Source organism: Lissotriton vulgaris, chromosome 1_1 (genome assembly GCF_964263255.1).
Source record: "Lissotriton vulgaris chromosome 1_1, aLisVul1.2, whole genome shotgun sequence".
Taxonomy (NCBI): domain Eukaryota; kingdom Metazoa; phylum Chordata; class Amphibia; order Caudata; family Salamandridae; genus Lissotriton; species Lissotriton vulgaris.
In genome coordinates, this window is record NC_141685.1 from 998,435,225 (window position 1) to 998,461,210 (window position 25,986).

The window sequence follows — 25,986 nt, forward strand, 5'->3', positions numbered from 1 at the left end:
GGCGAAAGTGGGCAGCCTTGCCGCGTCCCTCGCTCAATCGCAAATTGGTCCGAAATGTACCCATTAATTCTGACCCTAGCATTTGGTTTCGTGTAAAGCAGGGTGACCCATTGCACAAAACGTTTAGGGAACCCCATTCTATTGAGGACAGTGACCATATACCTCCATTCAATAGAGTCAAATGCCTTCGCCGCGTCTAGCATGACCGCCACAGCTTTGACTGTAGGTTGTAGATAGTGCGATAGTGCGATAGTGCATAGAGTCCGGGTGTTATGTGCTGTTGATCTGGTGGGCACAAAGCCGGACTGATCCGGTAGTACCAGACTAGTCATCAGTGGTGATAGCCGCTTGGCTATAAGCTTAGCAAGAATTTTCGAGTCTACGTTGATTAAAGATAACGGTCGGTACGAGTCACACTCCTCCGGATCTTTAGATGGTTTCAGGAGAGCGATAATCATGGCTTCGCGTAACGTGGGGGGAAGTATGCCTTTCTCAAAGGAGGTGCCATACATATCTACTAAGTGTGGCGCTAGTATGTCTGCATATTGTTTGTAAAATTCCGGGGTGAACCCATCCGGGCCAGGTGCCTTGCCATTCGGAAGTGAGCCTATTATCTCTTTAACCTCATCTGCCGTGATAGGTCTTGCTAAGTACTCCCTATGTGCATCTGACAGCCATCCTATCGCTACATCGTGCAGGTATGTGTAGGTGTCATCCGCCGGAGCAGTGGGTTGTGATTTGTATAGGGATCCAAATGAATTTACAAAGCATTTCAGTATGTCATTAGCATGGGTTTGTGTGTCGCCCTCCCTGTTCTTTACCCTAAGTATCGTAGTCTGGCCTCGACCTGCGCAGATCTTCCTAGCCAATACAGCCCCCGGCCGACCTCCTTCCCCAAAAGCTCTAGCCACATGCGTGCGGTTTAAATATTTCATTTCAGAGTCTAGAAAGGTCTCGTGTTCTGTGTGTATTTTTCGAAGCTTGGCCAGGTGCGTGGTATCCTGAGTGGACTCATATAGGGATTCCAGGTCTCTCATTCGCTGTTCGCATCTGCGTATCTGAGTTCTAATATCCTTCAGAACCCCCACTGTGGTGCTTATACAGACCCCTCTTATCGTGGCCTTGAATGCTTCCCAGAGGATGCAAGGATCATCAGTCGATGGGGCATTAAGGTCAAAGTAATCTCTAATCGCCCTCTGAATCGTGTCTGCATAAATGGCATCAGTTAGAGCATGTGCGTTAAAGCGCCATTGGAAGGGGGGGGTGTGTATCGTGGAACGTCCAGCTGTAGTAGGACAGGATTGTGATCAGACAGCGTGCGAGGGAGCACCTGTAGTTGTCTCACCCATAGTGCCAGATCAGAGGAGCCTAGCCAGTAATCCAACCTGGACCAGCTGTTGTGGGAAGCATTAACGTGCGTGGCCCCAGGCGCGTCAGTGTATCTCAACCTCCAAAGATCCTCCATACCCAGATCCTTCATCATGTGTCCCACCATTGTGCGTGAGTGCTTGTGCTGTTCCACCGAATTAGCTGAACGGTCTAAACCGTCACGGAGTGTCACGTTCCAATCCCCACCACACAATATATGTGCGCTATTGTGTTCCTGCAGGTGTCCCCATACCTCCCTGAAGAAATCCGGGGCATCTGTGTTAGGACCGTATACATTCAGCAATGTAACTTTCTGCCCCCTCAATGTACCTGAAACCATTAAAAACCTGCCTTCAGGGTCCTGTGTGACTGTGTGACTCACAAATCCCACCCCTCGTTTCACCAGAATGATCACCCCTCTTGAGTAAGAAGAGTACGAGGCCCTGAAAACCTCCTCCGCCCATCTTGCCCCCAGGTGTGCTTGTGAGTGTGGAGCCAGGTGAGATTCTTGTAGGAATGCTATATCCACATTCCACCTCGTCAGGCTTGCAAAAATCTGTCGTATTTTACGCGGCTGTGAGAACCCTCTAATGTTCCAGGTTAGTATGTTTAAATTGCGTCTACCCACCTCTCTAGTCCCCATCAATTTCCAATGACATAATGCATGAGCGTTCAATACAAATCAATTGCATAAGGGTTATGAGCATCTCCCTAATAGGTGCTCCAATCGATCCAGCAGTAGCGGGGACCAACTCGGAACCAGTACAAAAAGACATTACACATTCTGTCGGCCTAACAGTACAATCATACATCCCGCCCCCCCAGAACCCACCCACTCCAGCAACCCCAACCTGCCGAAGCCATTCCCGTCCAGTGCACCAATTCAAAACTCCCATAAACAGTAACATAGTGCCAGAACTAAACTCTTATTGGGTAATACCCTTGTAGAGGTCCGCCAGGGGCACAACTCACCACCTGGTGTACAGGTGTGGGCGATGCTAAAAAAGCTGTGTGAAGCGCAGTTCAGGTGCATACCCGCCGCCCCCCCCCCCCCCCCCCACCCCCCACCCCCCGAACAACCAACAACCAAGCCACCGGCTGAGCGACATGTCTGGCATAGTGTGTCCCCATTGCAATTTCAACAGTTCGTCATCAAGGCACATTATTCCTCCCTTCACATCCTTACTGCTCGCCGCACAGAGTGCATTGGGGCTCTCTCACAATCAGTGACGGAGGTTTCCCATAGTTCAATCATATCGAGCAGAGCACATCAGACAAAGGGGCAGTTTCTCGCCATTCGCGCATTCGCCTGCATTGAGTAATCGCCTCCGGATGATAGTGTCACTCCATTGCGTATGCCAACACCGCCCCATGTGATGTGTATGAGTTGTAGTGCATTCCCAGTGCAAAGTTAGTAGTGAGTCGCATCTCCAAACAGAGGCCTCTTAGCCCCAACTGGACCTCTCCACCCAGGCACTCCGCGTATGCTGAGTCAATCCCACCACCGGGCAAGCTGGAAAACAAGTTCTTAGCAGTCTAGCAAGTGCGGAAATTAAAGGCCATGCTAAAACGCATGATTTAGTAACTGAATTGTACACTCACCAGTGGCATACCATGAAACAACCCCTCATTGTTAGTCCGAGTCTTGTCGTTGTTCATTTTGCGAATTGTCTCTGATCTCTCGTTGAACCCTTTTGACAAATTCTTGTGCTGCTTTCGGAGTCGGTAGTATTGTCGCTTTCTCCTTCCACACCACTCTGAGGCGAGCTGGATACATCATGGAGTAGACAATGTTCAACTCACGCAATTTGGTCTTCACTGCAGTATATTCTTTCCGGGCCTGCTGGACCGCAACTGTGTGGTCCGGATAGAATTCCAAGGAGTTCCCTTGATGCTGGATCTTCCCTTTCTCTCTTGCTAGCCGAAGGATCGTGTCCCTGTCGCGATAATTGAGGATACGCGCAACAATCGGTCTCGGCGTGGTACCGGGTGGTGGTTTCGGGGCCAGCGACCTATGAGCACGTTCCACAATAAAGAGGGGCGACAGGGCCTCAGCTCCGAACAGATCCTTGCACAGTGTTTCCACGTAGGTTTCCATGCGGCCTGTGTTGGTGGACTCCGGCAGGCCCGTGATCCGTACGTTGTTGCGCCTCGAGCGCGCTTCTAAATCCTCCTCCTTCGCCTTGATAACCTCCAGTAGCCTTTCCATATCTGCGCACTTTGAGGTGGAGGCCCGCGCCTCATCTTCGACCGCGGATATCCGTGTTTCGGCCTCGTCCAGCCTCTCCCCATGCTTTTCCTGTCGCGCTGCCATGGTGTCCATTCTACAAGTTAAGTTATCTAACTTGCCATTAATATCCTGTAGGTTTGACTGTATCGCTAGCAGGATCTTTTCGATGTTGTTGTTGGGCGCCTGACCTGCCTCCTCCTCCGGCACCCCGTCAGTGGATTTCTGCGTTTTCTTCGTCTCAAAAGGCAGCTTCTGTTGGTGTTTGTCTGGTTTGCCCATGCTTGCGGTTGGGGAGGTTGCCTTCCTGTACGTGGACCCCGAAGCCCTCGTCTGCCTGGTCGCCGACGCCGTGTTGAACCCCACCCTTGGGGCGATCGCCGCCTAGCAGGCCCTCTCCACGTGGTGGACTTCTGGCCTCTCAACCATGCAGAGAGATTGTCCCAGTGTGGTAGCCCGCAGGGCAGAAGATATCACAGGCCTCCCTGATCCCACCGGTGGTGTGTCGTTGTTCTAGGGTCAGCACACTCCCCCCACACTCAGTGTTTAGAGTAGGCAGCCATCCACGCAGGTGCGACGCTTCCGCAGGGCTAACGTATGCCAGGCGTCGTCTCCCCGTGCAGCCCGCGCCGGCTTGTAGGTTCAGGATCTGCGAGCGTCCTACCAAGAGGGGCCGCCTCGCACGTGGTCGCCTGGGAGGACACGCTATTCACAGCAGGCGCCAACCCTGGCGCAAGAACATGCAGCGACCTGTTCACATGTGCTGATGGGGTCTGGCAGCGGCGGCCACAGGTCTCCTATTTATGGGCGAGCCCACGCAGATCATTAGGCAGCACTGTCCACCATAGACTGCTCGCTTCTCATAGCGCTCACCGCCAGTAGCCAGCACCACTCACCCTGCAGGAGCGCAGATATGTCTACCTCTGCGCTAGCGCTCCGCACTGTTCATAACGCTGGGTGCTCTTCTGTTAGCTGATCTCCCCTTCGCTGCATCAGGCCACCGCTAGTGTCTCGCCACTGCCACAGGAGTCGGGGATTACTCGATTATGCCCGCGTTTTTCGTTTTGCCGCCGCCATTTTGTCAGGCAGTGCCTCCAGCGCCTGAATGCGGTAACCAGGGGCTTCGCAGCGCCACAATTTTGTACGCAGGGGTAGTGGGGAGGTTAGCCCTCAGAGTCCTACCTCCGCCATGCGTCCCTGCTCCTGGACAGTAGCGTGGCGATTTTTCTCCGCTCGTCTGCTGTGTGGATGTCCCAACACAGCGGCCATCTTGTCAGGCGCCCGGATCCCTCGCCACGGTTATTCGCGAATTACAGGGTTGTCTTTGTCCGCCGGTGGCTGGTTCTCATCCCGACATGTGCCCCACCGTTTCGCACATCCTGCTAGGCTATCGAGGGGCCGGTTGCTCGGGCGGGGGCGGCGAAAACCACCATAGTTTGCGATCGCCCGACGGAGCTGCTTCTCAGGCAGCCATGTCGCCGTGCGCCCCCTAGCGCCTCTCCCAATTATGATGCTTCTTAAGCATCTGGTGCAGACTATTTGGGTCTATGTACATTTTGGCCTTGCCATCGATTGTTAATCTGAGTCGGGCAGAATAAAGAATGGTGTATTTTATGTTGAGTTCTCTCAATTTTCGCTTTAGAGGAGCATATTGTTTCCGTGCCTCTTGTACCTGTAATGTGAAATCTGGGTATATGGATAGTTCAGAGCCCTCATAACGAAGTGTTCGGAGCTCCCATGCCTTTAATAACGACGCATCTCTGTCTCTGTAGTTTAGGAGCCTGGCAAATATTGGGCAAGGAGGGGCAAAGGGGCCAGCCGAGGGGCTAGCGAGTGGTGTGCCCTCTCCACTATAAATACAGGTGAGAATGTGTTGCGACCCAATAGAGTTATGAGTAACTGTTCCATGATTTGTTCCATATTGCCAGTAGCTGCAGACTCGGGCAGTCCAATGACGCACAGACTATTGCGCCCTGAGCGTGCTTCTAAGTCCTCAGCCTTATTTTGTAGCATCTCCATCAGTGTATCCAATTGCTTCTGTGCCCCGGTAGTCTCGACTTGTTGATCATCGGCCTCAGACACCCTTCTCTGTACCATTTCAATTCTTCCTGCTTGCTTGTCCATTCTCTCTGACATATGGTCCACACGGTATGTGAGGAAGTCAATTTTACCATCTATAGTGGTAAGACTTTGCTGCATAGTGGTGAGTATGGCCCGCAGATCTACCCCTAGATCAGCTCTCAGGGCTCCCTGCTCCGCAGATGATGCCTCTGTGCCATCAACTCTTGCCCTAGTGGATTTGCACTGCACAAACTGCAACTTGGGTTGGTGTTTATATGTTTTCACCCTTGAGCCCTTTGTGAGGCCCAGGGTGCTGGAGGAGCTTGGCGGCGTGTTACGGGTTTGCTTGAGCTAGTTCTCTGATGTATCCCACACTGATGGCAACTCTGATGAACGTGTTATCTGATGCAGCCAAGCAAATTGGTAAGTTTTTGCAGGCTCTATATACAATTCCGCCCCCTTTGATGATGTATGTGCATTGAGATTTAGACCAGTGCCAACACAGTGGCACTCGCGTCGCGCCCCCCTTACCCGGGTCTGTCCACACTGGGAGCTGGGAATCAGCCAGCAGCAGCAGTGCAGGTCCCCCCGCTGGGGGCCACGCAGAAAGAGCGACCACCATTCAGGGCGTGATGATACTCAGCCACATGCCAAAGTGAATGGAAGATCCCAACCGGCTCACACGACCAAGCTCCGGAAGTCTCCAGTCACAGGGCCCAAGCGATGCCCGGCAAGGCTGGCACCACAGCCTCGGAGACAGGCCTGCCACCGCTCCAGGCCACATGATCACACCTTTCAGCCATGGTAACTCACATCCACGTGCCAAGTCAGCAAAAGGCTCCAAGCAGGCTCCCACAGACAAAGTTTAGCGGCCTCCGCACCCAGGGATGGCGTCACACTCCGTGAGGTAGGCCGCGCTATTGGCAAAAGCACACCTCTGAAAATCTTCATCCCAAATGTATCGTCCAGCCCTCTAAAAGTAGCGTTTAGCAGTGGAAGATCAACTTATCTGGATCACGCATTTTGGCACCTCATATAATAGGGGAATTTGCAAATTCCTGCAGGATTAAGAACTCCGTTTTGGGAGCACACTCAGGCTGTGACTATTTTAGAGCCAGGCAAACTCCGCCCCCCCAGAAATCTGGGAAGTTTGATATCAACCTTCTCAGCACATTAAACCCACACTGATGCAAGTATGGGATTTTATACCACATGCACCCAGAGGGCATCTTAGAGATGCCCCCTGAAAAACAATCTAACAGTGTCCTGGCTGAGTGGCTGCCTGCCAGCTGCCACCACCAAACATGTTTCTGGACCCCTGGGTTGAGAGCCTGCTGCTCTCGGCGTACTGAAACAAAGCACATCATGGGTCGAGGTGCCAAGTCTCCTCCCCCAGGATGGTCATGGGTCCACGGAGGGGAAGCTTCAAAGGCTTGTCGCCTTTGTAAGCTGACCTAGCCATTTGCAGCTCCCAGCAACTGGCCCCCTTCAGTTCTGACCCTCACTTTGGGCGGGAAAATCGGCGGGAAAACCAAGATAGGAAGAGAGGTGTGCCTGCATTGCCAACCCCACCCCTCAGATGGGGAAGGCGAAGTGAAGCACAACTCTCAGTCCCCGTCATCTTGAAGATGGGGAGACCCAGCCAACCAGAGTGAGGCTTATGCCCCTCTCTCACTGGAGGGTGGCATAATAAGGGGTGAACCCACCTCAAGGAAGGGACCCATTAGCCCTTAAATGTAGTATTTTGGGGAAACCCTGAACCTTGCCTCCTCAGATAAGAAGTAGAAGGACCGAAGAGCTGTTCTAAAGGAAGAAGAGGAGAACACCAACTGACTTGGCCCCAGCCCTACCGGCCTGCCCTGGCCTTGACCTGCTCCTGCGAAATCTCGGTGTGTCCTGCAGTCAGCAGCCCCCCAGAACCCTCAGAGGACCTGCCCTGCCTTCACGAAAAAGACTGTCTCCAGTGAGCACCAGAATATGCTCATCAGCAGACTCTGAGAATCAGCACCACTCTGCACCCAATGCTCACAGCCAGAGTGGCCCAACACCATGAGGAGGTCTCCCCGGCGATCCTGACATGGGATCTGGTGATCCCTGACCTACCTTAAGTCTCCCGACAACACCTGCAGCCCCTTTCTGGAGAAAGCCCTCCCCCATAACTTCGACCGAAGCTGGTAAGGAAAACCATCCTCGACCCTGGGGAACCCTGTAGTAACCCAAGAAACCCAACTCCCACAACCAAGTACTTACCTTTTAACTGATAACTTCATTTCATCCCATAGGATTGCATTGACTGCTTTTCTATGAAAAAGGTTCTAAGTGTAGAGTTGGAAAATATATGAAAACCTAAGAAACTGTGTATTAACCAAAACCGATGTGATATCTAGGCGTATCACAGAGTAGAAAACTTAATCAGAAAAGTAATTTAAAAAGCAATCGCAAAGTAATTACAAAGTAACTTAGAAGTAATTTCTGCTGTTTCTGAACATCTGACCTACCTGTACTTGAATTCAACTGTATTATATCAGAAAAATATTATTTTACTTACCTGCACCAAGTCTGGCTTGGTTCTAAAAATAAAATACAACAAAATATTTTTATACAAAACAATTGGTCAGAGTTCAGTCTGAGTGTGTAAAATAATTTCTTGCCTGAGTGTGTAGAATAAATGCTTAACACTACCTTCTGATAAGGCCTTACTGCTCGCCCACACTACCACATATAGAGACTAAGGTATTATCTACTTTAACCTCGGTCTACCTTTGGAGATCCACTGTACTCTGTGCACACTATATCTTACTTTGGTATAGTATATACAGAGCCAGCTTCCTACAGCAAACATGTCTAGTTGCAGGAACCCCCACCTTTAAAAATACAGGAGTAGTACTTGTGGGAGGAGCTCCTATTAGTGGACTTGCTGCTGCGTCCTGCTGAGGAGGCACGCAAAGTCGTTGTCCTCTCCAGTAAGTTACTCCACTAGGAAATGAATTAAATGGTGAATCACCCAAATCCAAATCTTCTGTGCCAAGGCTGTGGCGAGTAAGAGCCCATTGTTTCTGTACATAATAAATGGCTGTTGTATCATCAGTTTTGACAAATATGATCTTGCCGTGAATATATGTTTATATATATTTTTTTAACCACAAAAGAGGCGGCACACCCGGATACTTTGATGAACCAAAATCCCGAGAGGCATGAACTTTGGAGAAGACCTTCACATACATCTAGAGTGACTGTGCACAAGACCACCACAAGCGTAACTAAAAGGGTACTATACCCGATACCAAAATAATAGGAAATATGGCACTAATCTTGCACTAAATAATGAACTAAAAATTTGCCCATGTGAACCAACATGCGACGCAATTTACTATACAATGTAAATGTAAAAATCACACCAGTCTTTCTTTTCTTTTCACGAATTTTTAAACATTTTGTTCCAAACTACGTATCCCATAATGCCACCTAGGGCTAACATGGGCCAGTATTTAATTGGAAATTGTAGAAGGACTTACTGACCGTGACCAAAGCCTTGTTTGGCTGAAACGCGTTGGTGGGGTGATGCGCTAATTAAAAAGGCTTCAACAAAGTATCCGGTTGTGCCGCCTCTTTTGTGGTTCAAAATTAATACTGGGTCAGGATCCGACCCCTGGGCTGAGCACACACTGTCGAGCGCACTAGTCTACTGCAGGATCACATTGTGAAGAAATATATATATATTTAGGAAAATCGCCACACTGCAGACTGCCACAGCAAAGCATCCAAAATGACGAAGAGTGAACCCAATAGTGCTGGTGCAAGAAAGTGACTTTTATTCCATGACTGCCAGCGCTGCCGCTATAATAAATATATATATATATATATATATATATATATATATATATATATATATATAGACTTTGAAAGGCAATGGCAAGGAGCTCTAGGTCATGGACATTAAGCGCCAGTTGCTGAGCTGACCAAGGGCCCGGAACTGTCATGGTGTGAACATGCACACCCACAGCCAGAGAGGGAGGCGTCTGTGGTGATCGTTACCTGCGGAATGAGGTTTAACAAAGGCTTCCCCTGCAGTAAATTGTTGCTGTTCTGCCACTGCAGAAAGCAATGACTACTGGCCTTTACCAACACTAGAGCTTGTCGATGACCCTCTGCCTGTGTGACCATTGTTGACAGACACTGCTGTAGTGGACGCATGTGCAATCTGGCATGGAAAACTGACTATGCAAGAGGCCATCATTCATAAAAGACGCAGGATTGTTCTTATCCGAAGATGATCTGGCTAAAAAAGAGTAAGTTGATGCTGAAAGACAAGCACTCTTTGAGGCTTGAGGTAAGATTTTCTAGTGGTGGAATTTAGAATTTACCCCAGGCAGGAAAGGCTGAATTTGAGGAGGTTGATGGTGGGACTTAATGGCATAGATTGTAAATCCCAACATTCCAAGGAGGGAGACGATAGCACAAGTGTGTGCTAGGCAAGGCTGGTTGCTGGTGCTCTTGATTAGCCAATTGTCTAGATAGGGGAAATGTGGTTCCCTCCCCTACTGAGGAGAGCGGCTATAACAGCTAGACATTTTGTATACAAAACATCGTTGGGGATGTGGTGACCCCCAAAGGGCAACTCAAACTGGTAGTGTTGATTACCTACTAAGACACAAAGGTAGCACTTATGAGCTGGATAGATAGGTATGTAGAAGTAGGCGTCCTTAAGTTCCAAGGCGGTCATCAAGTCACCTGGTAGCAATAGTAAAATAACATCTATGAGAACAGTTATATGGTAGTGTTATGAAAGGATGTATCTGTTTAAAAGCATCAGATCGGGGATTGGTCTCAAGAAGCAGTCCTTTTTTGGGATTAAGGAGGACAGGGAGTACAACCCATTGCCCTGGTGATGTGCGGACTCTGGCGCTATGGCTCCTTTGAGGAGGAGTGCTTGCACCCTTTCTAATATAAGTCAGGAGTGTTCTGCACTTAGGGTGTGTGCACATGGTGGAATATTTGGCAGGGTTGAGAAGAGGTGTAGACAATAACCTTACTGTATTATGCACAGCAGTCTGATGTGATTGCTGAACAATGTGGAAGAAATCAATGTAGTTTTCCCCCGGCAGATGTAGTGTGATTGCGGGGAATGCGTGGAAAGTCTCTGCTTCGTGGCGGAAGCTCCCTTAGTGGAGATGCCTCTGCTGGAGTTACCCCTGTAAGAACCACATGAGTACCCCCTGCCTTCTGCTGGCATTGGTATGATTTGGGCTAAACTGGGGAAATAGCCTTTGCGGCAGCCATGTATTGTTGCCTCCAAAAGGAGCCACTTAAGGAATGGGTCTGGAGAACACCCTTACTTTTTGTGTTACCTGTATCCTTCTTTATTCTTTCCAATATCTGGTCATGTGGACCAAGGAGGTTCTCCCCCATCAGAAGGTAGGCTCACAAGGTGCTGCTGTACGTCTGGCTTGAAACCAGAAATACGGAGCCAGGCGTGTGTACGAAGTATAAAAGAGGTGTTAACCACTCTGGCTGCTATGGCCACGGCGTCCAGAGTGCATCTTATGGTGGCATTGGAAATTATCTTACCTTCAGACACAATCTAGTACCCCCTTCGTTCTGGGAGTTGCTGTAGCAGTCTCTCCTTCTCCTTCCAGTGGGCTCTGTCATACCTTAAGAGGAGGCCCACTGCATTGGTGATCTGTCGGTGGCTCCCACTGCAACCCTTTTCCCAGCAGCACTAATTTTTTTGCTCTTGTCTGGTGGCGAAGCATCTCCTATGGCTTGCACAGAGGCTCATTTACAAGCAGTATGCACTAGCAAGGAGTCTGGAGATACATTAACCATAATGTTGATGGGGTCTGAGGGAGAAGCTTTACACTTTTTATCTACCCTAGAGGCAACCGCAATGGGCCCAGCCAGATTCTTTCAAAATCTTTGGGTCAGACAATTTCTTCACGAGGAACTATTCCTACTCAGGAATGGTGTGTATATCCATCTTATGGTGGAGCTCTGTGTGACCCAATGCTAAGTTAACAGTGTCGTCAGGGGGAGAGGCCCTAAGTGGAACAGGCTCCAGGTCTTTGTCCTCTGAAGGGTCTACAGCATAATCCTCCCAAAGGTTGTCTGTTGGCCGAGGATGAATGGATGGCTCATAGTTATCAGGAGGGGCGTAAATACGAGGACTTCATGTGTCAGACCAAGAATGTGGAGATCCTGGAGGGGAGTGAGAGGAAGGCGATGTTGGACCACTTCTAGTGGAGTTGGTGGGGAAAGAAGTGCATAAGGAAGAGGGATAGCAAGCCTTCACTTGCTTGGGCAAGCTTCAGGGGAATTAGCTTCCCTGAGATAGATCTTCCCCATGTGTGGGTGAATGTGGATTTGAGACTACCAGTCATCAAACACTTCATGTAGACTTTTGAGTATCCTTGGTATGAGCAGTAGGATAATTTTTGCACCAACTGCATTTTGGAAGTGGGCTTCCTTGCCGGTTTCGGAGTCGAGACCTTTTTAAAAAAAAAAATGGAGTGGTGTGTTGGCACCAACGAGTCTTTCGGATTCGATGGCTGTTTGTGTTTGTCAGTACCTGAGGCATTTTGTCTAAGTGGGCTTCAGGTCCTATGCTTTTATTCTGTGCTGCCTGGAGGCTGAAGAGTGGTGAGGCCCTGAGAGGTGGCTTGTGTGTTCCCTGGAAGGTTAGTGCTCCGTCTCAGAAGGTGTCTGATTTTAAGTCGAGGTGCATTGATTCTCAAAACCCTTGGAGTGGATTTTATTTGTGGCCCCGTGTAAGAAGCAGATGGAGCATCTTACTGTTCAGGCTCCTCTACTTCAGAATGGCCAAATGAAACTACCTCTAGGCTGGGCTGGTGGGCGGGCAGAACCTGGGACTCTACATCCTCCAGTTTTACCTCTTCGGCATAGAGCAGATCATCTTGGACAAAGATGTTGGTTGTGGTGTCAACTGATTAGTGCTGCAGTGTTAGGTGTATAGGCGTTGATCTTTTTGCTTCCCAAGAGTCTTTTTGCTTCCTTTTTAGGGATTTCTGTCTTTGTGTCATTTAGGCATACGTAGCTGTTTTTTAACCATTGTTGTACATGTTGTAAGCAGGCAGTAATGCTTTCATATACACTTTCGGTTGCCTGTTCGGATATGCAGCTGCACTCCATTTGCATATATTTGAACTGCGGGTTGTACTGGGAGGTAACTTGGGTCAACAGTCGACATCTCCTTCACCAGGACGGAAGAATAGTTTTATCTATTCTCTTCCATCATCCCCATACTCCTCATCTTTCTCCACAATAACTAGATCCTGCAGTATACGTTCTGGCGGCTGGGGCAATATTGAAGGCAGCAACGAGATAGCTGTCATTATCAGAATAGCATTTACTGCATTACAAAATAAATCTTTATCAGCAACTGACGAGGCTACAACCAGTCTTCACCATTTAGTATGCAGCAGCTGACAGTACTACAACTGATGATACCGCACCCAACCCTGTAGTAGACAAGCTTGTTGTCGAAATGTCAGAAAATGATAGCACTGTAAATAATAATGTTGTCAACAAAGACTTCTTCAGCAACTGTGCTGTTTTTCCTACTCTGTAAGAAACAATGATAGACTTGTTTTCAAATGTACTATTGACAATGGAGCAAGAATCGTACACTGTTTTTTGGCACAGCAAACCTGATTTAGTCAGCACTGCTGATTAAGAAACTGCTGATGGATACATGCTGCTCATCAATGAGGAACATTCCTAAATATCTGAGATTAATGCAACGGAAATGCAATTTTTTACAGGAATTTCTGAAAAAGGAGGAGAATCTGGTCTTTTGTTTGAAAAGTGTGCCCCTTAAATGTAGCTAGATCAGAGACTAAGGTAACTGGACTTTTAACCTGTTGTAGGCACCAGTGACTGACCTAAAGACTGAGTCTTAAGGGAAAGACTCAAGTGGGTAAGCAAAGCCTCCACCTACCACATTTCCTACTGCATCTTAGTGCGAGGAACACACAAGTGCTAGGTCCAAGGTTTTTTTGACAATTTAAATGTTTTTCACTTCAATCTTCAAGTTTGGTTGCCTTCTTGTGAACATTTAAATTGTCAAAAAAACCTTGGACCTAGCACTTGTGTGTTCCTCGCACTAAGATGCAGTAGAAAATGTGGTATGTGGAGGCTTTGCTTACCCACTTGATTAGTCAGACTTTATGCGATGAAAGAAGGCGGATAGGATAAGTGTGGCGCATGGCTGTTTTCGATTACATTTAGTTGCTTTACAGGCCACTGCTTCACAACATTGTTTTTTTTTATTTATTTATTTATTTATTTTTTAAAACCTTTATTTGTAGAATGCACAATACACAGCGTCTGCCTACAACCCCACGGGGCCGGCCGCTATGACATATGGTAAAAGGATAAAAGGAACCAATAGGACAGAACGCCGGTAAAGCAGTCTCTGAGCGAACAGTATCGTGTGGAACATAGAACCATAGCATAAGGATAGAAAAAGGTTTAATTTTATGATTTTGTCGAGTACAATTTTATAAAACTGCGAAGAGAGTCAAAGCTAATCACTGACCAGGATAGCAATAATCATTCAAGGAGCACCCAGAAGGAGGCGTGATAAAGGAAGGCATTTGTCAGAACGCAATTTCCCACCATCAAAGAACTAGGACCAACCTCTATGTCACATAATGATACGATACAATAAACTCCCTAATAACACTGATCCCCGACCCCAAATGAAGCGAAGAGGTGTAGAAGAAAAAGAAACAGAAGAAGAGAAGAAAAAGAAAGAGGGCCATAGAAACAAAGAGAAAACATAAAACACATCCCATCCCCCCACCCTGCATACCAGCGGAAGGCCACGCCCCCCCCCCCCCCCCCCAATAGGCATGCCTGTCGCCCCAAGAGAACCCCCAAGTGGGAAAAAACGGAGGAGGGCCGTAGCTTCAGCCCCATACTCACCCCCAGTCCCCCCACCCCCAAAAAGCGGAAGTCCACTAAGAGGGAGCGTAGGCAACAATGTATGAACATCCCAGCCGTAGAAAGTCTCCAATTCGAACAACGTTCCGTTTCGGCACTAAGGTCACTCAGGAGATGTCGTAGCAGCGGTTAGCCCTGACCAGATCGGATAAAAGCCAGAATGCCACCCAATCCGCGCGTAGTGAGACGCAGTGCACCAAAAGTAGCGGTTGAGGCCGCACAAAGGCCCAGCAAAAACCACACTAGTAGCAAAGGGACAGCTCTCCAAGGCATCACAGTAGTCGGTGGTGGTGCATGGTGCCCATGGTCGGAAAACAAAGGAGCCGGTAGTAGATCGAAGAGGGTCGTAGGCACATCATCCCAGGCATAATGGTCCCCAGACAACCCATCCGGCGGCACACACTCCTGAAAGTCAACCACTGCGGTCGTCGGGGATAAGGAGGGCAGACACTCTTTACTGCACACAGCCGCGACTTGGTGCGCCACAATAGGAGAAGGCATCAGCTGCGCAGAGCGTTCAGTCGTCCCCAGATCTTTTAGGGTAGCGTGCAGGTCATGAATGCCCAACAAAACATCTCCCATTGTAGGCGTCATCACACCCCAAGCAATCAGCCGGGACCTCAGGGCTCAAAGAACAAGGATAGAGCCGCCGCAGTAGCAGTACAAATTTAAAAAGGAACGTGCAGGTCGCAGGAGCGACCCAGAGGGTCACAGTCGAGCCCCAGTCAGCCACAGCAGCACGTATCCCTTACCGCAGTTGGAATACAATCCGATCCGGCAATGAATTCTGCCTCGCAGTGTGTCGTCCCCGATGCAAGGGACACCAATCAAGAAGTTGTAGCGTGCAAGCAGTGAGTCCGGCGCTGCGAGCGCACTCAATATCTGCGGCAGGGAGGTTTCAGTTTCACCCCCGGGGGCTCCGGACCATCATGGCCGATGGACGCCGTTGTTTATCCACTGGGAGGCGGCCATACTGCAGCCCGAGGTCCCGGCTTATCCGGACCGAAGGCCGAAGACTTCCGGACGACGTTTCCCAGCCATCCGGGGAGATGTGCGGACCAGAGTTGCACGGTCGGGCTCCGCTACTGTTCCCCTGAACAAAGCCGCGGCTGGGGAGCAGGATCGCGGACAGGAAACCATGGGAGACGAGGGCGAGCGGCGGAGCCGGGCGTCCGCGCGGCCATCTTGGCCGCCGTCCAGGCTCCTCACGCTTCACAACATTGTTTACAGAGAATTCCTAACCTGACGATGGGAAATATTCAGCCATGTGAATTTTTGAAAGGCCTAACGCTAGAGAAGTAGGCAATATTTTGACATCGGACTAAAAACACCACTGCGTTAAAAATTAAAAAAAAAAAAATGTAGAAAATTGTTAACACTTAAAAAGTGATCCTGCCCGATTAAATAATTTTGGGGACTTCACTATGCTTTAATCCCCAGCAGGAATTTAGTTAGGCCGAACTAGAAAACCTGCCCAATCAGCAAAACATGATGCATAATTGACTACTAAGATGGAGAATTAAGATGGCTTCCCTGTCAAGACGTTCTGGCTTATGTTGGTGCCTAAATGATGTGGGAAGATAAAAACAATAAAAAACAGAAAGGGAGGTCTCCTCACAGAATCCAATCCAGGGACGAGGAGTGAAGGGAAAACAAGAAATCAGGACAGTCCCTCTTAGTCAATAAAAGAAAGAGGATAGTGCTTATTCACATTGTGCCACCATAACTCAAGAGATCTTTACAATTAGAACCACTCCTAACAGTTGTAACAAAATATAAAAAACAATTCGGGTAAAATTTATAAACAATTTATTATAAAAGTATACAATATAGAATCTCAATAACTGTGCCACAGTGAAAAATATTAAAAAAAGAGTGTCAGCATCATACAGAAATGATGTACATCTCTACAACGTCCACAATACGAAATTAAAAACAGCAAGAGGGTTAAAAACAAGTTGTCGACGCAGCGTTTCGGTTTCTAAGTTGACACCTTCATCAGGACAGGGTTTTATAAAAACGGACTCGTGTTGTCTTTGAGCCGTATTTTCCTCTGTTCAATTTGACATTAGAAAGGAATCTCCTTATGTCTGCAACCTGAAGAAACCGGAGTGAAAAAGGAGCAGGGAGGCCGAATCTCGGACGTAAGGGTGGTGAATGCTGAAAAAAAAACCCATACAGTGATAACGAGTAAACAACATGATCCCACTATAACGAAAAGAGCCTGACGACATCCAGTCACGTGCTGCATTTCGCGCTGGTCCCTTATTTAAAGGGGAACTTCGAAAAACAGTCCCGCATACCGGTGGCTCCTTTTTCCTCCTTAGAAAGAAAACTCCATTACATTACTAAGACATAAGGAGATTCCTTTCTAATGTCATAATCCATTTGATGTCCTGTGATGAATTAAGGATTGTTTTCCTCAAATTGAACAGAGGAAAATACGGCTCAAAGACAACACGAGTCCGTTTTTATAAAACCCTGTCCTGATGAAGGTGTCAACTTAGAAACCGAAACGCTGCGTCGACAACTTGTTTTTAACCCTCTTGCTGTTTTTAATTTCGTATTGTGGACGTTGTAGAGATGTACATCATTTCTGTATGATGCTGACACTCTTTTTTTAATATTTTTCACTGTGGCACAGTTATTGAGATTCTATATTGTATACTTTTATAATAAATTGTTTATAAATTTTACCCGAATTGTTTTTTATATTTTGTTACAACTGTTAGGAGTGGTTCTAATTGTAAAGATCTCTTGAGTTATGGTGGCACAATGTGAATAAGCACTATCCTCTTTCTTTTATTGACTAAGAGGGACTGTCCTGATTTCTTGGAAGATAAAAACAGTTTGAGGTTTTCAGAATATCAACTCTTCTCATTACTTCAGGTCTTCTACTAAACTTGATGTGTAGTAGATTCTATGCTGGGGAAGACTGCAACTCGCTAAAAAGTGGGGCACTAAAAGAAACAAAACATTACTTGCAGTAACACTAATTCTTTTATACTAGTATCCTCCTACTATTCCTAGAAATCCTTCTCTGTCATTAAGAGGCCCCAAAGGGGCAGGGTAAAATTTCCAAACTTTATGAATTTTAGGCAAGTTTAATTTGCTGCAAAGAGAAATGAGACATGGAAAAGCGGTCTTTTTAAGAAGAGCTTATAAGTGGGGCGGTGGTTAATCCTCTTATGTGCCACCATATGTCTTTTAAGGGAGCTTACTAGATACTCTTGGCCACATTATGTCATTTAGCCCACTGTAGGAGTATTTTGTAAAATTGCATTTCCTTCAGCTGTGGTGTATGCATACCTTGCTGCTTTGAGAAGATCTTTTTCTGCCGCTGAAGCTTTGGAATTCGCTCTATGATGGGATTAAAAAATGTAACCTGAAACAACAAGCAAGGAATTGGGTGAGAAAGCATTACCCAATCACAAAATGTCAATTCAGATTATCATAAAAATTACTTTCTATTACGACCGGTCTAACTGAAAAGCATCCTCTTTTCCTAACAATTTTAAGACATCTATTAGAAACCCATCAGAGCCAACCCTCACCAGGCTAAAATCCTCAAACAACAAGTGTATTTTTATTTAATTTTAGGCAATGACATTGAGCACACTTTGGACCAAAAACCAGCAGAGCATTTAACAGAGAACATTTTTATTATAGCCGGAGTATCTCAATCGGGAGATGTTTTAAACAGAACAGTGTGGGACACGGTTGAGAATAGATTACAAAAACCAAGATGTGAAAGAGTGGCACAGGACGTAACAGGAACAGTGCTGGACAGGCACCACAGTATAGTATTCTTTTACCTTTTCCAATACAATAGACATATTTACAATGTGAAACAGGGGAGATAAAATACATACCAATGTTTGTCAATGCCAAAGGTTCTATTAGTCTGCAATGGTCCGAGTCCGAGTGTTAGTAACTGAGCCACTACTTCACATCTCCATCCCACTTGAAACTAGCCAATCCTTATTAATAATCCTTTAAACTGATTAAAACCACAAGAGGTGTTCTGCTTTCTGATGTACAGCAAAGCAATCTAGACCCACCCATAAGAACGAACCCAAATCTGTCTGAGATCCATGCAAAAGATTGCCATGAAAGGGAATATGTTTCGATGCCATAACAAAGTGGTTGGAATTAAACATACCCAACTAACTTAACTATCCTACCTTCACCCTAACTCCAGTGCGGTCCTTAAAAACACAACTTATCAGGATAGCAAAACATGCAAACTTCTGAAAGCAACAAAGTGCTCAAAATAAATAATTGAGGAGCATCATAAAAAACAAACAAAGCATGGCAGAGAGCATCATCAAATAAATCTCTTCTTTTATAATTTTAGAATGAGAGTGCTATTGATAATTTCATATGTAAAATCATCCACAGCTGTCATCTGCACAGGTCCCATCAGCGGCTCCTTGGCAATCACTGGGCTTAAATGTTGGCAGTGAGCATACACTGTTACAACGGCGACGAGGTGCGCTTACCGGCGACGGGGTGTGCTCAACGCCAACATGATGGTCCACCATCTGAATATAAAAGCAGGCAGACCATTTTTTAACCATGACGGAGAATACTCCGTCTCTGCCATGGCCAAAGTTCACAGACAGGTTGGCTGTTTAAAGGCCATCAGAGAACTGCCTAAAAGTGCATCTGCCTAATTAGGATGGGTGAACATACAGAAGTTGTTTCTGCCTGTCACTGACATGCAAACCTTGGTGGTAAGGGGCAGTAAATAAATAAAAACAGCAAATGCCCCCCTTACCATGAGAGATGACTCCCATGGTGGGTGGAGTGGGTGCATTGATTTTTTATTAACTTTATATTAAAAAATCTAAAATATTTGCCTTATGGCTCCGTCATCTTTGACGGTGCCATAGGGTAAAGTTTCAGTGCATTCACTGGAAATGCCTTGACACTGGTTCATGTGAATGCCAGAAAGTTTGTCTGGCCAGTGGACATTTCTAAATTTGGCAGTCAGGACCTCTACCAGGGCAACAGAATATTTTACTCTTTTGCCCTAGCAGAAAATTAGAAAAATAGAATTAAATATGGCCCATAAACATGGTTTGCGTTAGCTGTACATTCTAATCAGAGGATCAACATACTGAAGTACTAAAGTAGTAGTGGAGGAAGAAAGAATGTATTGAATAGGTGGAATAAAGTGGTTACGAAGAGAAAATTGTTGTAATAGTCAAAGACCTGTCCTGATCTGTCAAGGCCATTATGTGGATCCATATACTTTGAAGACCTGTACGTAACAGCATCAATTCATTGGCTGTTGTATTTGAAGATGGGCACCCCCATTTTTCTCTTGCTTAGTTTGTTGGGCTTTACAGAATTACATTTCACAGCTACAAATCTCAAGAGCCATGACACGAATTGAGATATAGGTTGACAGTGGAAGTATTTTCTGCAAGGTATGGAGAGCTTTTTCAGCAGGAGAAGATGGGTATTTAAAAAAGGCCGACATGAAAAAGTACTGTTTTGCATGAAAATGTGTACCACCTAAAGAAGGAAATCTGGATTCATTTTCATGAGCACCCTTTTCTTATGGAACACTATAGGTTTCATGTAAGCACAATGCTTACATTTCTTAGATTTCAATGACAAAACAATATCTTCTGTAATAAAGCTTCATAGATAGTTGTAAATGATGGATTCATAAGCTTTGACAGAACTATATTCACCTCTTTAAGAGGATACAGATCCCTGACCTGATAAAACACATGTTTCATTCCCTCTAGGAAATTCCAAATTACCAGGAATCTGAAAAATGAGATTTGTCAAAGGGCACCTTTCTTTGCAATGTAATGGCTGCAAAGTGTACCGTTCATTGATGAGAACTGCAGAACCACAACAAAACAAGTTTGGAAGAATTGTTTTCTTCCTGGTACTTCTTAGGATCAATGTTCATTCGCATGCACAAAATCTAATTCATTTAAAGGAGTAGGATGTTCTGGTACAGCAAGGTTTGGCTCTTTTAGAATGTCGATTCAGTATATTGGCAGATTTGGATGTCCAAACCAGATGTGTCCAACAGTGAGCTTGCCTAACTCAGTGGTAGGCTGAGTGCAAGATCTAATCCTGGAACCTTCAATAGAGATCCAGCCAGAGAGGGATTCTCTTTAATGGATGCTCAGACATATGGAGGAGAGAGTTGAATCACCGTTGGTGAGCCCACTTCTGACTTGAGTAAATTTAGTTTATTTGTATTTACAGTTGAGCATTATCAGAGGAAAAGATGTGGAGAAATGCATTGACCAACCAAAGGACCTTTCTGTTTAATCCATAGCTGAAAACACTTTGAAGTGAGTTTTGGAAATCAACAGTTTCTGCAACTTTGAAAAGGTCTCTTTGTGGAAGTTTCAATTAAAGATGATACCATGCATTTTTTTGGTTAGGAACCGCTTTTGATTTTTTTTAACCTAACTGCAGAGTGCATCCACTTATACAATGCCTACCCATGGGAGATGCGCAATGGTGATCTATACATTTCTGGCTTTCAGTCATTACCAAATTCAGCCAGGGTTCCATGCGCTTTTCAGCCCATTGGAAACACACATGCCATGGTCATCTGAGATGGGACTGTCTTGATAGATGAAACTCCTTGCAATAGATTTGTTGCTTGAAATACCAGGAGACGTACTGCCCAGTTGATGGTGTTAGGGTCAGACTTCTCAGTTGCCAGAATATTGACTTTATTGGTCCTCCAAGCCCTGCTGAAAGAGCCTCATGTTAAGGCATGCATTTGGTACGAGGAATGCAAGTGGGCATGGAGCTGGGGGAAGATGTAATCTGGTGGCTTTTGGACACCTAGTCTTATTAAGATTGCGGCATTTATTATACATAGAAGACACACTCTACACTCTCTCCTTTAAAGGATACACTCTTGCCGGTTGAGTGTCCATGACCACTCCAACAATCTGGGTAGTCTGGGTTGAAACTTTATTGGGCTAGTCACTGATTAAAGGATAAACGTAAACAAAGACAATTTTCCTGCCCAAGTGCTGTTACCAAAGCCATGCATTTGTAAAAAATCTGAATGGTTGATTTCAGGCAAACTGGGAGAGAACTCTGTACTGGCAATGATTTATTTGGAATGTGAATGCACATTCAACCTCCTCAGTGGAGCAGAGTAAATTTGATGAACGGCCCCAATCATGAACCAAGCTGAGAATGACGAAGATTTGAAGCAGAAACGTTTACTTGAACCTCAGGGCATAGTCAATTTTCACAACATTCAGCACTCATCCGCTTTAGGTTTAAAGCATTTTTATTAAGACAAAAGAACACGGGGAAAGGGGATAGGAGGTCAGGGTCACATACAGTAAAGCAAAGAAATAAGCATGGTATCATGAATGCGATCGTGGAATAGTTCTCTGAGAAAAAAGGAAGCAGCAGCAAATGAAAAGCGAAATACATGCTAAATCTCCACTCTGAGCATATTCAACACCCCAAGTCTGATCAAAGAAAGTAATGAAATTGACACAAAGAAGCCCAGCCCACCACCCCCTAGAACCCCCTCCCCCAAAGAAACTCCCCAACTCCCCCCAACACCCCCGTCCAATGTTCCACCATCAACACTACCTGCCCCCCAACCGCATCCCCCCCCCTCCAAAACCAGCCCCCCGCCCCTCCTAGTCTGCCGGAATCACCGGTGGTGTCAGCCTTAGAAGCCTGAGGTATCTCGGACAGGTGAGCTCCCTAAGTTCGGTAGTTAACAGCGCACGGAAGGGTTGCCACAACTCATCAAACTGGTCTATCTCCCCCGCCACCATGAGCGACAGTTTTCCATTACCAGCACGTGCCAGAGTCTGTGTAGCCAACCCGTGATGGAGGGGATTGTGGTAGTGCGCCAGTGGATAAGGATGTTCTGAACCGCTGATCCCAGCGCGATCGCGATTTGCCTGCCCCTACGGGACTTCAATGGGTACATTAGGCCATTAGGAAGGCCCAGCAATACATACGCTGGAAAGCGCGGTAACTCAATTTCAAAGTGCATGTCCACCTCATCAAGAACTTCCTTCCAATAAGCGGCCAACAAGGGACAATCCCAAAGAATATGTGAAAGGGTCCCCACCTGCCCACAACCTCTCCAACACCCCTTATCAATGTGCCTATTCATCTCGTGCAGTCTCTCTGGGGTGTAGTACCAGTACGTGGACACCTTGGTGAATGTTTCGGTGAGGCCAGTATGGTACACAGAGTGTCTCGCCCGGTGTGCAATCTGGTCCCACTCTTTGTGGCTAAGTGTCCTGCCCAGTTCCCTGTGCCATCGTTCCCTACCCGGGTTATAATAGTGAAACGGAGGAGGCTGTAAGAGCTTATAAAGATCCGTGATCAACTTAGCATCAGAAGCTCGGGTCACCAGCCACCGCTCGTACGGTGTTATCTGACGGTCAGCGGTGTCCCGCACCTGGGGTTGGAGCGCCCAGTGTCGGACCTGCATGTAACGTAGTCTGTCCAACGCAGTCAGGCCGAACTCCTGCTGAAGCTGCTGAAAGGGAACCACCCCCTCAGGCCCATAGAACTGAAAGAGCGCTCGAAAGCCCGCCGTCCTCCAATGGGAGAAAGCGCCCGGCTCCATCCCCGTGGAGAAGTCAGGATTATCCACAATGGGCGTGAATGGTGAAGGGAACGTGGTGAGGTCCCGGACCTCGCAGACTGCGTCCCACACCCTCAAGGGAACCCTCGTAACGAAGGAAGCATAAAGGTTGGGGGGGCGGTGAGCGCGGCACAAGAATGGGACTTCCTGGAGGGTACGCCCTGCAACCGCTTGATCCTGAAAAAGCCAGTGCTTATCGGATTCCCACCTGCTCCACTCCACAAGGTATCGTAGCTGTGCCGCCTGAAAGTATTTACGGAGGTCCGGAATGCCCAGGCCCCCCGCTTCCGGGGCAAGTGTGGAGAGAACCCTCTTCATCCGGGGCTTGCGACCCTGCCAGACAAAGCGTGAGATGTCAGCCTGCGTTTGTCTGATCCAGCCCACTGGAGGCTGGAGAGGTAAGGCTCGGAAAAGATATAGGATCTGGGGCAGTACCGTCATCTTGACCGCTGCGATCCTGCCAAGCCAGGATAACAGGCCCGTACTCCAGCGGCCAAGCTCCTCCCTGATCTTCTTACTGAGAGAAGCGTAATTAGCCGTCACCATCGCTGGCAACGTTGGCGCCAGCAGAATCCCTAAGTATGGTACTAGGGACGACGACCACTGCATGGGGAAGAGCCGCTGAAGGTCTCGCCTAGTGTCCGTAGCCAAGGACACGTCTAAAGCCACAGATTTGCTCATATTCATTTTGAAGCCGGCCACTCGTGAGAAGGCATCCAACTCGTGGATGCAGGCGGGCAGGGACCTCCTGGGGTCATCCAGGGTCAGCAGGACATCGTCCGCATAGAGGCTGACCGTGTGAACATACTGTCCCATCTTGATCCCAATGGCATCCGGGTTGTGGCGGATCCTCTGAGCAAACGGCTCCATGTAGAGAGCAAAGAGGAGTGGGGAGAGGGGGCACCCCTGCCTCGTGCCGCGCTCGATTGCAAAACTACGGGAGCTGTACCCATTGACCGGCACCGTCGCTGAAGGGTACTTATAGCAGTTGAAAACCATCAAACAGAATTTATCACCGATTCCCAGTTTCCTGAGCACCAGCTCGAGATACGGCCAATGAACAATGTCGAAGGCCTTCTCAGCGTCCACCGCCAGCAGCATCCGCTCACCTGGGATCCGCGAAGCCTTCTCCAAAATGTGCGTCACTCGCTTAGTGTTGTCGACAGTTTGCCTGCCGGGTACAAAGCCAGCCTGGTCAGCCTCAACCAGACCGGGGAGGTGAAAGGCCAGCCTGGACGCCAGAATCCCCGTGTACAGCTTGAGGTCGACATTCAAGAGCGAGATGGGCCTATACGAGCCACATAAGGCCCGATCCTTCCCGGGCTTCGGGATCACCGAAACCGTCGCACGTAGGAGATCCGGCGGGATGGCTCCCGGGTCGGAGAAGGAGTTAAACAACCGAGTGAGGATAGGGGCCACAACCGGGCAAAAGGTTTTGTAAAACAGGGACTTGTAACCGTCCGGGCCCGGGGCTTTCCCGTGCTTAAGCCTAGCTATAGCGGAAATCACCTCCTCAACTTGGATATCGCGCTCAAGATATTCCGCCTGAGCGGGGTCCAGCGCCGGAAGGGGCACAGACTCTAGATATTCCGTGGCATCCCGCGGTAAGGAGGGCTCCCCGGCATACAGCGCCTCGTAGAAACTGCAGAAGGTTTCCGCTACCTCCGCATCCCCAGAAACAGCCACCCCATCTGCACCCAAGAGTTCCTTCACCACGTTACGCTGTTGCGCGACGCGGAGTCTATGCGCCAGGAGCTTGCCGCACCTGTCTCCCCCTGTATAAAAGGCATGCTTCAGACGTAACGCTTCGTATTCGGCCCTGTCCATGTCCAGCGCCGACAGGAGCTTCCTAGCCGCCTTCAACTGCCTCCAAACCCTCGGAGCGCCCGTGCGGCGGTGGACCTGCTCGAGCTCCCGAACCTGGGTAGTCAGCTCCTCCCTCTTCCGTTGCCGCTCCCTGTTTTCTACCGAGGAGATGGAGATAAATTCCCCCCTGAGAACCGCCTTCAATGCAGCCCACTGTGTCGCTAGTGAAGTGTCTGAATTACTATTATGTGTCTGGTAGTCCCGTATGGCCCCTTCAATGTGTTTCACCACTGTTTTCTTGTGCAGAAGGGTGTCCCTAAGGCGCCACACCCCCCGAGAGGGGGAGGTCGCCGGCCAGGCAAACGCACTAACAACCGGCGCATGATCAGACAAAGTCAGGACCCCAACATCCGCCGCCGTGGCAGCGGTGCGCATCGGTCCACTAACCAAAAGATAGTCCAACCGTGCGTAGGTTCGGTGCGCATGCGAATAATAGGAGTAGTCCCTATCCGTAGGGTGTAATGAGCGCCAAAGGTCGTGCAGATCCATGTCCGCGATCCGGGCCTTCGCAGCCTGGGAAAGTTCCCCGGTCTGCGGGAACCGCTGCGCCGACCTATCCAATGTTGAATCAAAGACGATACTAAGGTCACCCCCTAGAATAACATGACGATCGGGGGAGGCAGTGACATCTACTAGTACTGAGTCCAAGAAGCGTTCCTGATGGTCATTCGGGCTATAGACGGAGCCAACAGTAAACGATATGCCCCCCAGGAGGAGGCGGTATGCCAAAAGCCTCCCCTTCTGTTCAGCATATTTATACAACACCTCCCCCCTGAAGGAGCTCGCTATGAGAATGGCCACTCCCGCGGTTTTGGTCGCCGCAGAGGAGAAAAACTGGGTGGGAAACTTAGCGGAGCGCAATCTATGGCAGTCACAGGAC

At 48.0% G+C, this 25,986-nt stretch overlaps 1 protein-coding gene across 4 annotated transcripts in view; it reads right to left on the reverse strand.

Moving 5' to 3' along the window:
* Positions 1–25,986, reverse strand: part of PKN1 (protein kinase N1) — an 815,639-nt gene that overhangs the window by 253,858 nt on the left and 535,795 nt on the right. For all 4 annotated transcript variants that reach the window (XM_086961066.1, XM_086961076.1, XM_086961049.1 and 1 more), the window contains exon 10: positions 17,927–18,002. In XM_086961066.1, the coding sequence (XP_086817192.1) occupies positions 17,927–18,002 (76 nt within the window). The remainder of the gene's footprint in view (positions 1–17,926; positions 18,003–25,986) is intronic.